General features: G+C 32.9%; 1 protein-coding gene and 1 long non-coding RNA gene across 2 annotated transcripts; one reads left to right on the top strand and one right to left on the bottom strand.

Moving 5' to 3' along the window:
- Window positions 1-5,080: 5,080 nt before the first annotated feature.
- Window positions 5,081-8,016, bottom strand: LOC114407226 (vacuolar protein sorting-associated protein 55 homolog). Its single transcript, XM_028370256.1, has 5 exons — window positions 7,885-8,016; window positions 6,699-6,750; window positions 5,981-6,020; window positions 5,818-5,902; window positions 5,081-5,594 (listed from the first exon to the last, which is right to left on the bottom strand). The coding sequence occupies exons 2-5, from the start codon at window positions 6,729-6,731 to the stop codon at window positions 5,411-5,413; spliced, it is 342 nt and encodes a 113-aa protein (XP_028226057.1). The 5' UTR covers window positions 6,732-6,750; window positions 7,885-8,016; the 3' UTR covers window positions 5,081-5,410.
- Window positions 8,017-10,504: 2,488 nt separating this feature from the next.
- LOC114407227 lies at window positions 10,505-12,114 on the top strand. The gene is made up of 2 exons (XR_003665627.1): window positions 10,505-11,515; window positions 11,627-12,114. It is a non-coding gene; the product is annotated as an uncharacterized LOC114407227 (long non-coding RNA).
- The last annotated feature ends 2,432 nt before the right edge of the window (window positions 12,115-14,546 follow it).

The following is a 14,546-nucleotide window of genomic DNA, read 5'->3' on the forward strand; positions in this document are numbered from 1 at the left end:
AAATAAAGAAAAGACAAGAAATTAATATATTAAGAAATCCAAATAATCGATATTATGCAGCACCATATATAATCAATCATAGAACGTTAATTGTATAATTAATTATATGGTCACGTCATAGAAATAATCAGCCTTTTGTGCCTAATCGATTTTTTTTCTCCTTAATTAACCAATTATATGCTTGAGAGCAGATTGCATGATCTTTTGAATTCATATGAGCTCACGCTAATAAGCCATGTCTACTTTCACCATATATTCTACTTACGTGAGAGAGTGAAGCAGCAATTTGCGGTAGAGTTGTGTGAAGTTCACGAGGGTAGACGCATAAGAGCTAATTCTTCGCATTTGATCATGGAAGTTTTTTTGTATGAACCCCACTCAGATTTTAAAATTTTCATCTTTATTTCTTTGATACCAAACGACAAAAATTCGTAGACTCATCTCACTTCTCTTCCCTTTTTTTTTTATATTTTTTTCTTCTTCTAATTTGAACGCGACCAAGCAAAGCCTTAAAGTATCAACGAAATGCAATAGTAATTCAACGGCACATTGAATTTATAGGTTTTTAGAGCTAGCTATCGTCCAAATTGTTTGTTTTTGCTTCAGTACGCACACACTTTAATTAACATATTTGAGATGGTGTATTTAATGAAAAGTAATGTTATGTTTTTTTATACTGCAAAAGTAATGTTTTGTTATCCCACAAATTCTCCTATTGGTCCTTTTATTACTTCATAAAATAAATATTAAATGGGTAAGTAACACATATTCTAATATTTTTGAACGAACACATTTTCTAATATAGTATACTTCCTATAATACATGTTTTATAATTGAGTAAAAAAAAGATGTGTCTCCATTACACCCCTGCATACAAAATAAAAAAGGAGGATTTAGAATAAAATTTGCAGCTTCCAAGGTTTAATTAATTGTATAGAACGTAATAGTGTACTGTCATGTTGATCCCTACTTGCAGATTTCCGAAACTAGCAGGAAGTCTCATAAAAACTGCAACCATTCATCTATCATAGCCATAAATTTTCAGAGTTGGATAAAGTCGCGCGAAGGACAACATAGATTATGACATTCATACATTAACGCGTTACACTTTGAATATTTGATTCTGATAGCCAAAAAAGAGTACTGCATCATATTCTCGGTAGTTACTACTTACTACTGTCTCTGTAGACAGTGTTGACTGAATCATCTAGTTGACTCTGCATGTCTCTCGTGATCAAGGTCAAGGTCCCACTAGCAATTAGGGTGATGAATCTTTTACCTTCGGAGAATGAACTAAAACATTAACGGGTGAAGTACCGCGTACTGTGAATATAAAATTTGAGAACTAACCGTGTGTTTGTTTGGATGCACGTCACACTGAAGCAAGTATATGTGAAGCTTCTGCATCTTTGGTTTGGGTTGAAATTGACATGGAAAATATCAAAAACATATATATTTTAATCGAAACCAGACACACGCACTAAATCTAAAAATGTGCTTGAATAAAAGTTACGTTCAATGTAATTAGTTTTCATCTCAATGGAAGTATGGAACAAAATACTTGCTTCCCAATTTGATGTATTGGAATGTATGTTTCTCCGCTTGACAAGTTTTAATTGCAATCCGAATACACACTAAATTGTCTTGTTGCGTGTTTAGAAACCCATGAAAAAAAAAAAAAATCACATCTGCAATGAAGAAGCTATAGTGCGTCTCTGATATCCCATATAATTTTTCCCATATATAAGACGTAGTTCCGATTATTTAATTAACCACGTCAAAAATCACAAAAGATGCAAAAGCAAAACTAGATAGATAGCTTTAATTAGGAATAACGTGCGACAAGTGTCGACATTCAATTTAACATGCAGATAATTATTAGCCTTTGGTTAAACATGGAAAATCACATTCGTAACCTAGAACCGAACATGCTATTATTAGCTATTTTACTCTCAAACTAGAATATACATTAATTGCAAATGCATCGTCACTCTCACGTTTTCAAGACTTGGACATGGCTGTTCGTACTTTCAACAATCATGCATGGTGTACTGGTGGTAAACCTTGAAGATATTATACTAATTGAAGTTTTTCAAAGCTTGCACTATGTTGTGATTAAAATGTTTGGCTTGGAATATATAAACACGTCTATTCACAATAGAATAAACACCACATAGAAGTCGTTTAGGTACCTAACTTATATATTCAATTAGTAGTTTGTTAGTAAGAATTAAATAAAAATGTTCAAGTGAATTGAAGATTAACTCGAAATTAAATTATATTATTCTATCTGGTCTTATGTTGATCTCAAATATAAATAAATATTTTAACTAATTTTATTTTATTTACTAAATTTTTTTTAAAATACCCTTCATTTAATTAAAACTATAAATCTAATGATTTTTTTGTTAATTTCCTTATCAAATTCTAATGAAAAGCAGCTTAGAAAAAAGTATTTGTTTTTAAAAATAAAATAATAAAATTAAATGATGATAGTTATTATTTTTAATTAATATAAATTAGGTTTGTTTCTTATATTGAAAATCTAAGAGAATATGAGATTATGAATAGCTAGAAAGATATGAGTGATTCTTCTTATACTCAAAAAATTTCTTCTACATCTAACGTATTTTTGAAAATTCTAACTTTATTATTTTTTACTTCTTTTTCTTCGTTTCTTCTTTTTTTCTTTTCTTTGTATAGTCTATGAATTGACAATCCGTAAGGTATTGTTCATTTGGAATTTTTGGTGTGTTCGTTAGTCTCTTTCTTCTCCTCCTCCCCAAAGCTGGTATTGGTATTATTCGTGGTGTGTGTTTGTTGTCCATGACTCCTCCCTAATTTCTCTTTCGATAGTTTCTTATCGTCTTCCGCGAGTTTCCTCTCCTCTATCGTCATGAGTAGCATTGCGTTGTCACCGATAAATTTTAGTTTGCCTTTGTTTACTCAATCTGTATGGTGTATACGGATTGTTAATCCGTATGATCCATACAGATTATCAATCCGTAAGATTCATATGGATTGTTAATCCATATAAATCATATAGATTGAAATTTTTTTATTCAATACAGAAAAAAAAACACAAAGAAAAAAGAACTTATTGTAGCAATTTTAGAATTATAGTGGACACCAATCACAACCACATACTATTTGATGAAGACGAACTACGAATTGAAGAGAAAAGAGAATTTGAGAGGAGAATGAAAATGGGGTAAATGGTGTAGCGGACAAATTTCCAATCGGTAGTTCAAATTTAAGTTAAATGAATTAGGGGTAAAATTAATTTTTTCACTCAAAATGTTAATGTAGAAGAAGTATTAAGGGTGCAGGAAAAAAATCTCAAAAGTTATTCATAGTTCACTTGCAACTACGAGGAAGTTCACTCAAACCCAACAAGCCTAATGTAAATAGTAGTAGCATGGTTGAATGATTGTTGGAAAATATAGCGAAAATGAAAACTAGTAATTCAAAACTCGATTACTGACTGACTGAAAAAATTGATAGTGGGAATTGGACTTGCCTTGCTGCACCAAAATTCGGGGAAGTGAAATATGCTATCACTTGCGAGTGTATTAACGCGTTGAAATCATCACGTTGGACTCAATAAGGACAAGAGAAATATATACTACTACTATATAGAAATATATAAATCGAAGCCGTCACACATAAACCATTCATATTATACATATATATATATATATATATATATATATACATATATATATATATATATATATATATATTTCTAATTTAATTAAGTAGCTTCCAAGTAACTGCATATACGACTTGAGTCTGCAAATTTGTGTTGATTGATGACAGCACTAGACCATTTTATAAGTCTCCACCAATTAAATGAAAAATAAATAGTAATGGGAGAGAATACTTTAGGTTCACTAAAAAAATAATAATAACGGGACAGGATAAAATTACAGTGACTCTCGTTAACTATTATTCTATTTAATAACTTTGAAGTAAATAATTTTATTTCAGAACTTATTAAATGATTGAAAATTATTTTTATAATTTACAAAAATCATATATATATATATATATATATTCAAAATTATTTAGTACTTTCATATATGGATACCAAAACTTGTGTAATTATATATTTTTTAATATATATATATATATATATATATATATATAAATATGAATTATTTGATTATATTTTATTTTTGTTCAATTTTAACAAAATTTGACAAACAATCATGATAATATGAAGTTATTATTTAAAAAAATTAACCTTATTATATAGCTATAATTTCTAAATTTTAGTTGTTTTCAGAGTTCATTTTCATAATAATTGTAGTTGTTCACTTTTTATTTTTTTAATTTGCATATGTGAAATCTATAGTGAAATTAGTGATTTAGAAAAAGAAGACTTCTACAAACAAGTCTATTATACCACTCATTTATTTTTAATTAATTAATCAGACATCATATAACAAAGAGTTCTACAATGGTCAACAATAATGAATTTTTATTTAAATACAAAAATTTAAAAATACTCTTACGATCCAAGTCAATGTAAATTGAAAATAAAATAATAATATGCAGGAAAACGAACATGCGTATGCTTGTTTTCATAGAATTTGAGTAGAAAAATGTATAGGGAAGAGAAGTGGGGTAGCGAACAGAACTTCTTCCACTAGGAAATACTAGTATAAGCTAAAAAAAACGAGGGAAGAGAATAAAAAGAAAACATGAGTCCTAACTTTTTGTTTTCTCACTTACGAGACTAATTAAATTGAAACAAAATAAAAATACTATTTTCAAAACTATCTTACTCATTAAGTTATGTTACGATATCATTTTACATGAACTATATATATTTTTTATTTGGCAATGTCGTGAAAATAAATGTCCATATTCACACACAAAACAAAATGCCCACATCATTAGTGTAAACAGCTGTTGGGGACGTCCAGCAATTGCACACCTAATTTGGGATTGTCCCAAATTTTCTAAAGAGACATTTAAGTATCTTTAATTGGTTTATTCTAAAGAGACATTTTCTACTTAAAGGATAACATATGACTATAAATAGGAATAGTGTCACCACAAAGATGGGTTCATCTGCGTGTCCAACAGCATTTGTGTGTGCATAAACATATAGAAAGTGTTGTTAGCAGAGTATTATACATGAACGTTATACACATCTTATGAACAATAAAGAAACCAAGGAACTCAAATGTCACGTGTTCTCCACAAATCAAAATTATCACAAATACCTTACTATAACGAGAATACACATTGACAAAAAAAACAATTACTACAGAGCTTTACAGAGGTTTGAACATACATTTCTTCTCCCATGGTTGTCGTAAGTTTCACTATCTGGTTTCCCTTTTTACGGGTAACAAACCCTAATGACTAGCAGGGTGTTAGAACTTTGTCGATTTTACTGTTACCAATCATCATCAAGGCCGGCTTGGTGGAAACATAAAACAGTACATATAAAAATGAAGAACGATACAAGTTCAATGAGCATCGCGCCTGTCTCAATCATATGAGCGTGCTTGAGGATTATAGGAATGGCTATGCTCCCAACAGCTGATGCTCCAGTCAAAAATTTTGCAGCATCTATCCAACTGCAACATAATATCAGGAATTACATTCCCAACTGACAACAAGTAATCTTTGAATAAAATTGTCCCAGCATTCTTATTGAATTGAAAACGGTTATATAAATAACACCCACCGCATACAAGTTATACAAAAGAATCGCAGTAACACAAAAGCCAATTGCATGGAAATTGTTTCTGCATAAAATCGGAGAACTTTTCTGAGCTCTAAATGGCAACAGATACTTACCCACCACCATCACGGCTCATTAGAAATTGAGTGGATCCACCTCCAAAGAATAAGCAAGGCATAGGAACCAGCACATACATCAGAGCTGCAGGTGCAATGTTCTAACAATTAAAATTTCCGAACAAATATACAAGACATTCTAGTTCAAAAAACTATAGTTTACCTGATAACATTGGCCACCAATTGTTATATATTGCACATGCCTGCCACATAGAAAACAAATGGAATACACTTCAACACTTGAAAGTAAATGTGCATTCAACAGATCAGATGTGTCATGAACTACTATAGAATTCACATTCAACATTTCAATTGGATCATGTATCAACCATATCATCATAAAAAATATCTATTTGGATACATAATCATCTTTTCTTTTCACTGTTTAAGTGTTTAACCCAAATTTGGCCCATAGAATATAGGCTTCACCCTTATGCATACTATAAAATTATAGTTCTCCTCTTCCTCTAAAATTTGGTAATTATAAAATATTAAAAACCAAGACATAATAACCCACCAACAATTGTGTTAGAATTTAAAAAGTTGCCCATATGTGATCATAGACTCCAATAGAGTGCTAGACTGCTAGTTCATGTAAATTTAGCTTCACTAAATATTTATGCTCTCCATATCCTTTTCGTCCTATATTCATGAAAGTTTTATTAAATTTTAAAATTACAACCCTCCTGGTTCCATTCTATGCCTCATCAAACAATCAAAGTTAAACTTAGAATAATCGAAAAACAAATATAATACTTCAAAATTGGTCAAACCAAAGTTGGATGAAGCATAATTGTGAGAGGGGGAAAAAGTACAGAAATTACTCATTTCATTTCAAGCATTTAAGGCAAACACAATTTGTCTAATTGTGTAAAACGTACCAGAATCTGAAGCAAAATGCTAGCTGAAAACATAAAAGCCAACCCAGCAAGGCTGCAAGTCCAGGAAAGAGAAAGTTAACAGTTGATTTACCTTATATTGCAATATAATCAATCATGGTACAAAACTCAGAGAGTTAGTTTTATACACTTACACTGTAGAGATGAGAGGCAGTCCCAGAACAACAATTTGTAAACATCAGATACAGGGCAGAGTCAGTAACATACTTAAAAGCATATACATTGAGGAATTTTTTTTAAAAAAAGTGCTGCATGAATTTTACAACATCCCACAGCAGTATAATCTCCAAAAGTACAAATGAAATAAATGATAATAAATATAACGAGAGTGGGATAGTGGGTTTTTAGCTTCTCTAACTGTTGATTGAAAAATTAACTAGAGATTTTAACAACATGATAGTTTGCTATATATGTACATGTATACCTATCGGAGCCTCTCAGCTTTTGATTAACAGTTGTACCCTCTAAAATGCACTCATCTCACTTTGGAGGAGAAAAATCCCTTGGGGGTGATGGCTATCCGCGACACACACATATGCAGAGGACTCATTTGAATCTCTAATATTACCATCCAAGCTAAACTGTAAGAGTGTGTTTGGGAACCAATTAGGAACCCCGTTTCACACTTTCCAAAGCAATTTCCCACTTTCCAAAGCTGTAAACGTGACTGGAGTAAATTCAAGCTTTTACGTTCAACGTAAATGGAACGTAAATACAAACATAGCCTAACAAGAGTTTTACATTCTTACTTCTTTGGACTTGAACTTAATATTGAAAATTTACAAGCATCACCCAAGTGTCGATGACGTGAGCAGCATAAATTTCCAATTTTATTACAGCCCGGACCCTGTACTGATTAAAATTAACAATTTACTCAAAAACCCAAACCCTTCTGCGGAATTGTATGTTCCTTGAGCAATTTCATTAATGCTCATTTCTCTTCACGAAGCGACCTAACAGAGAAACGAGTGTATCTTTGTATGGCCTAATTTCATTAATCTTACGAAAAACCCCGATGAATTGCTACGGAATTTACTATTCATAACCCTAAGCCAATTGTGAATTTGTGAGTGAGTTAAGTTTAATCAGTTTATTGAAGAGAAACCTAATTAGAGTAATAAAGAGAGTTGCGAAGCGGAGAATGGAGAGGTGAGTAGAAAACACGTACCGTGTACAGTCATCGCCATCCTTGAGAAGGGACCTTGCTCTCTCTCCCGATTGCAAACACCGAACAAAGATTTTCTCCGGCGGAATTTTGACCCACCCCCTTTTTGCTTCTTCGACTTTCGAGACCGGGTACAAAACAATTAATATAAAATAATAAAATAAATTTTAGTCATCTTATTATAATTTATAATTTATTAGTGGTTATGTTTTTTTTAAGAAAATATTTGTTATGTTAGGATTAGGATTTTGATATGTTTTTTCACATAAAAATATATATTTTTATATAATTAATTTTTTAAAAAACTAAAATATTTTAAATGTGTAAGTTTTATGATAATTATATATAACAATATTTGAATTTTTAAATTAGATTTTAATAGGTATATATTATTCATGAAAAAGTTTTATATTGTTATTCAATTAAAAATTATTTTATGTGTAATTGTTAGTAAAATGCACGTAAAAAGAAAAATGTTAAGAATGTTTAATTTTTTGGGTCTAAACTACCAGTATTTGCCACATAACTGGCTCCACATCACAACCATTCCCTGAACGGAACCCCGTGTCCATCACCTCCCAAATGAAGACCCTTGCATCATCACTAATAGAGCACAAATGTCGTCCAAAATCTGGGGACCATGACATAGCATTAACACACGTCCTATGTTTACTTAACCCCATAAATGGTGTGATTGGTACCCTAATATCCAATATCAACACCTTGTTGTTGTCTAGTTCAACCGTGGCCACGAACCTTTGGATCACTTTTATTCCATTCCAAATGAAAGCAAGGGACAATCCTGCACTGGATTTTCATATCTTATGGTCATTTTTTTCTTGTCTCTTAAATCAAACACCCTCACAGAACCATCACCTGAAGATATATATAAGGAACCATCACCTGAAGATATATATAAGGTTGTTTCTTAAACCCACCCCACAAAATATAATACACTTCTTTGTCATGTGCCACTAATTATGCCTTCATGGCTTTTCTCTCGATGTCCCCGTGTTGTGTCTACGCTATAAGTGTCTACAAGACAAATAATAAACACGACCCAATCAAACAAGGTAATATCGGAGTGGTCACTAACTTTGTTACCAACTAGAGGGGGGTCGGACTATAGTTGAATGTGGTCTTTGTGGATTTCCCATAGTCTTAGGTTGTAGCCTGACGTGGCTGCTAGTGGGTATCGTGATATTGGAGTTGCAATCATTACGTACCCTTCGCTGGAAAATCAACCTTGTCCTCAAGGTTAAAGAGGGACTTCAAACCATGGTTCAAGGACGCTTTCAAAAGAAAGATCATTGCACGAGAAGAAAGTGATGCAAAGGCAAAGGCAATGCTAATTGGTGTTCCATGTGGCTGAGTGGATGAAGCCATTACTGTTATAGACTTATTGAAGAGGTTGAAGATAAAACAGAGAAGAAGGAAACAGAACAAGAAGTGCAACTGTAATTCTCATCCATGCCAAGCTTCTTGCACCTATTCTATCTCCATCACCTTCTCTATTCACCCCAAGGATAAGTGCTCTCCTTGATGATGATACTTCACTGGTATCTAAAGAACCCGAAGGCAATAACAAAAATGTTTTACTCCCATATTGTGTCTTCTGTACACGAAAAGATATACAATGCACGGACGTTCTACTAGAAGATTCAGATATATCAAAAGCACTAACTGAATATGCTTCCCAGGCGGGAATTGAGCATCTGGTTCTTGGCTCTTCAAAAAAGCTAGCTTGCTCAAAAGATTCAAGGTATCATATATTCTAAGAGCAGTTTCAAAAGGGGCACCAGATTTTTGTACAATCTATGTTATTGAAAAATGAAAGATTCAAACAATGCGATTTGTTTTTCATCCTGCGCCGACCATTGTCCCTAACCTTTGATGTTGCACCGTGTAGATCGCAGGATGAATAAGAACCATTCAGGTCACCATTCACTAGGAAGGGTTACAGTGTAAGACAATATGGGGATTCTCCCAAACCAGATACGGACATATCTTTTCTAAGTACCGAAATGAAAAAGCATAGAAAACTTCTTCCTTTCATTGAACTTAGATACAGGAATGTCCAACCCTCGACTATCATTGGGCTCATACATAGATGGAAGCTTCAGCTTTGAGTCAACGCATCATGGAAGGAAGTCAATGGAAACTGGCACTCCTCCTGAATTTTCATCCCTCTCATTTGAGAATGACAGGCATTCATCTTCTACATCCTGTAAAGAAGATTGAAGTTGGAACTGAAGCAAACAATGGAAATGTATAACATAGCCTGTAAAGAAGCACTCACAAAACAATAGAAAGCAGTGGAACTTCAGAAGTGGAAACTGGAGGAAGAAAGGAGAATGGAAAAGGCAAGGCTTGCTGAGGAAACAGAACAAGGTCAAAATGGTAGTGGGTAGGCCAGAAAAGTGATGAAAGCACCGGCAAATTAGCCTGGAAAACGTGAAAGTGGAATTGGATTGGACGTGGGTTAGTGGGTGGCAGCTATATTGGTGGGACCAGAAGAGAGGTAGAGAGAAAAAAAGTGGGGTGGGGTGGTCAACTGATAGAGGGACACGTGTGTGAACAAGATTAATGGTAGGTGAAAAAAAATATTGAATTAAACGTTGGGATGGGGTAGAAATTGGCATGGGTTGTTGGTGAGGTGATGGACGCTTCCTTCCTTTTCTTCTTCTCATAGTTAATTCCTCGGCTTTGGATTGCAGATCACGAACCTCACAAAGGTAGAGACTCACAAGTCGTGCTCCAAAAAGTTCTGCCTCAGGCTTCCCTCCATTTTCCTCAAAAGATGCACGTAAACGCCCTATGAGTGCGTCAAGTCTCCCCCAAGCTTGCCTAAGAGGACATGGACATGGCACCAGAGGGTTCAGGTGCCCGTAAAAGGGGCAGATCGGTGTGTGCACTTTGGTCTTCCCAAATTGATCCAGGTACCGTGGGTGGTTTTCTGGATGACTCTGACAACCACAACAATTGGAAGGCCAACGATGACGCCGAAGACGGGGTCGTATAGCACATCAGAGAGGTGACGATGGTTTACCACGACGGATATGGTGGTGTCGAAATTCCTCCGACAAAACCGCTTGCTCCGCAAATCGTCACTAGAGCGGTTACCTCTGGCAAGAACTCTTGCTCCGATACTGGTCGTGACTTCATCAGAGCAAGTTTTGCTGCCAACTTCTTCGCTAGATACAATGACAACATGGTTTCTGCGTTTTGGTGCTCCATCGTTGTCGTTGCGGAAGCCATAGGTGATCTTCGAGATGCGTTTGTTGGTGGGGACTTCATGGTCTCCACAGTTGAAAGATCCATGTTGAGGACGTGGAATTGAAGCGGGGGTGATTTTGAAGCGTTTCCACGGTACCGAACAAGCTTAGCAATCGGTTTTGGGTGCTCTCGAGATCAATCCCAAGGGATAGAGCTAGATGTACATAAGAAAAATCTAGGTGCTGAATCGGAAGTGATGGGTCACATTAAGCGTTGAACGAAGATGGTGGTAATGGGTGGTGGATAGTTGTTTTGAGAGGCTGCAACGGAAAGAGGTGGGAAGCAGCCATGGGAGACAGGTCAGACCAATTGTTAGGAACCAAAATATTTTAAGCTATGCTAAGCTACACTAAAATAGGTACTGGGTAATTCCCTCTGTTCTAGTATCACTATTTAGATAAATGTCTATGGAAGTAACAGAATCTGCATAATTGGTTATAACTGAATTATGTTATTCGCTATATAACAGAAATGGGTGGGGAGGCAATGTAATCTTCAGCTGCTTGTCCCTTACACGTAATCCTTGAGGTAGCTAGGTCTCTTGGTGATCCTTATGAGTCTGCTAGTGGGTGCCGTGATATTGGAGTTGCTATCAGAGGGTCGGTGGTGAAATGGAACTTGTCGTGGTTGAAGTGGACAAGCTCAACCTTGTTGGTGTAGTCTTCCATGTAACTACCAATGGCAAAGCGTGGGCTTTTGTGGCGGCGCAATGACCATGCTAGAGAGGAAATTGGCCACTGAGCAACGTAGGTGTGCACGCCTTGCTTTGCATTGTGAAGTTATTAACTTCAATGGAATCCATGGGAAAGCCAAGTAACTTCTGCATGGATGATTGCACAATTTATGTGTGAAGTATTATTTATAATCTTGCTCCATAAATATTTTAATTAAATCCCATGTAATGAAAGTTTCTTTTAACAAAAGAATTATAATATATCGACATTTTTACATGTCAAATACTTTATTAACACTTATTTTTACTTCTTATCATACTATATTAATTACATATCATTCGTACATTTTTACATATTATATTACAGTGTTTGTCTTAAAAGAGAAGTTAGAAAAGGGGCTTACATTGTTGAGATCCCAAAGCCTCCGGTGTTAGCTTCATGCAGTACAACCACGATGGCCTGGCGAAGGAAATATATATATATATATCAATTTAAAGCATCACCACACCAGTTTTCCCATAGAAAGAAAAGGGAAGGGAAGGTGAAACTAATGGCCAATCATTAATTTCTTCTCGATAGTTGGGTCAGCCTTTATAGTCAAGAATTCAAACACGTTTGTAAAATCAAATTGTTCGTGTCCCAACTCCTAACATATATATATAAAGTTGTGTGATTGATAAAATTTTATTTTAAGTTTTACTTTGATACGATTTAATAATTAAAAGTTTATAGTATCTTATTAATTAACTGACGTACTGTTTCATTAAATTAAATAATATATATTTAGATTGATGTATAAAATAAATATTGCATATGATTATATAATTAAACTAAAAAAAATTAATATAAAAGACTGGTACTATTAAATAAACATATCTAGCAATTTCGGTATGAGTTGCATACTTACTACAACTAATATTAATATGTGCACAAAAATTGTAATAAATATTAAATACTCATGATAACTAAAAGATGTTTAAAATATAATAAATATTTAATTTCTTAAAATTATGAAATACAATATTGAATACTTACCATACAAAAAAAAGGAAAGTTGTTCCAATCTCAAATCAGTATGTATCATTAATTAGGATCTTTGTGTTTAAAATATTATTTGTTTGGGTGTTCAATTGATCATCACATTTATTCTTAATAAAACACATCTCAATGAATTGATATAAAAATGTGTTTATAAATAATTTATGACTTTATATGATACGAGATTTTGTGATTACTAGAATATAATTAATAAGATAATATTTTAGATTGAGAATTATTTTTTGAGAACTGTATGTGTATTCATTATTGTGTGAAACATTCAAAATCTTGAGGGATTCAAAGATAACAGATTTGCAATGCTGCAGTGGCCACGGTGAAATTTTGAGCATAGGTTTGTTGAAAGGCAAAAGCTACCAGTCATCGAGTTAATGACTCAATAATTTATTTAACATTATTTTAAAGGGTAATAAAGTATGTCAATTCAATTATCAAGTACTTTGTCTTTTGTGCAGTTTTTTTTTTACAAAAGGATTTTTTTTAACCGCAAATGAATTTTATTAATAGATAAATGACCACAAATTGTGATCATAGAATAAAAAAAAAATACAATAAGGATTACATGTCATCATAATAGTCAAGCAAAAACATAACATAATCAAAAATATAAAATACTCCATTGGATTAATACACCAATTTGCGAAAGATAATATTCCGGGCGGGCATAATCCTTTGTACCTAAGCCAAATTCATGATAATCATTGAACCTAAAACAAAACAATTGCAAGATTGCCATCATTTAAAATGACGTTATTATGTTGAATCCATAAACTGAAACAAGTCGCATGCCGTATAATGAATTTCATCTTCTTCACATGTTTTCCTCTGAAACACAAATCATGTCAAACATAATGTTCATATATTTGATTTGAGTGCATCATAGCACACTCATCCAAACAACATGAGCAAAATCACACATTAAAAATAAAATGAGTGATATCCTCAAACTCATTGTCACATAAAGCGCATGACAAACTAGGCAAAATTACTCTTATTCCATTCAAAGTTGATTTTGTTAGTAACTTCCCCCAAAGCAATCTCCAAGAAAAGAAAAGAAAAACTTTGGTATGACACACCTCCAAAAAGCCAAGTTCAAAGATGGATAATTGAGATGTATAAAGCTTTGTGTTGATTTTGTAGAAGGCATGCGTTGGTTTTGTTCACATGTGATATTTTTTAAAGCTTTTTGATCCCTAATATTTATTTTTTTATTTATGGTATCTCAAATATTATCTAAATTATTTTTTAAAGCATTATCTAAAAAACTTTAAATAAAATAATTTTTTTATTAGAGAACAAAAAGTTAAAAAATATTATCAGGTACCGAAACAAAATATTAATAATTTATTAGAAACAAAAATATACTTAAGGTTTTTTATTATTTTACAAAATAGATAATAATATTCATAATTTATTAAAACATTTGTTAAGAAGTATTTTTTTAAAGGGTTAAGAAACGTTAATTTATAACTTAAAAAATGTTTTATTGATTATTTTCCTAAGATTTTTTAAAAAATGGAAATAGAAGTTTTTATTACAGCAGGTAAAATTTATTAATGTATCTAAATTATGATTTCACTAAAACATTTCCATATATTACTATCATTATCTTTAAAACATTAATTAACAAAGTTACCAACAAAATAAATATTAAACAAC

The sequence above is a fragment of the Glycine soja genome, chromosome 3 (assembly GCF_004193775.1).
Source record: "Glycine soja cultivar W05 chromosome 3, ASM419377v2, whole genome shotgun sequence".
In the NCBI taxonomy this organism is placed as follows: Eukaryota; Viridiplantae; Streptophyta; class Magnoliopsida; order Fabales; family Fabaceae; genus Glycine; species Glycine soja.

Coding starts and splice junctions, on each gene's coding strand:
- LOC114407226 (XM_028370256.1), bottom strand. CDS start 6,731: ATGTTTTCAGCTAGCATTTTGCTTCAGATTCTG. Junction 5,903..5,980: donor TTGGTGGCCAATGTTATCAG/GTAAACTATAGT, acceptor TTGCACCTGCAG/CTCTGATGTATGTGCTGGTT. Junction 5,595..5,817: donor ATGAGCCGTGATGGTGGTGG/GTAAGTATCTGT, acceptor ATTATGTTGCAG/TTGGATAGATGCTGCAAAAT.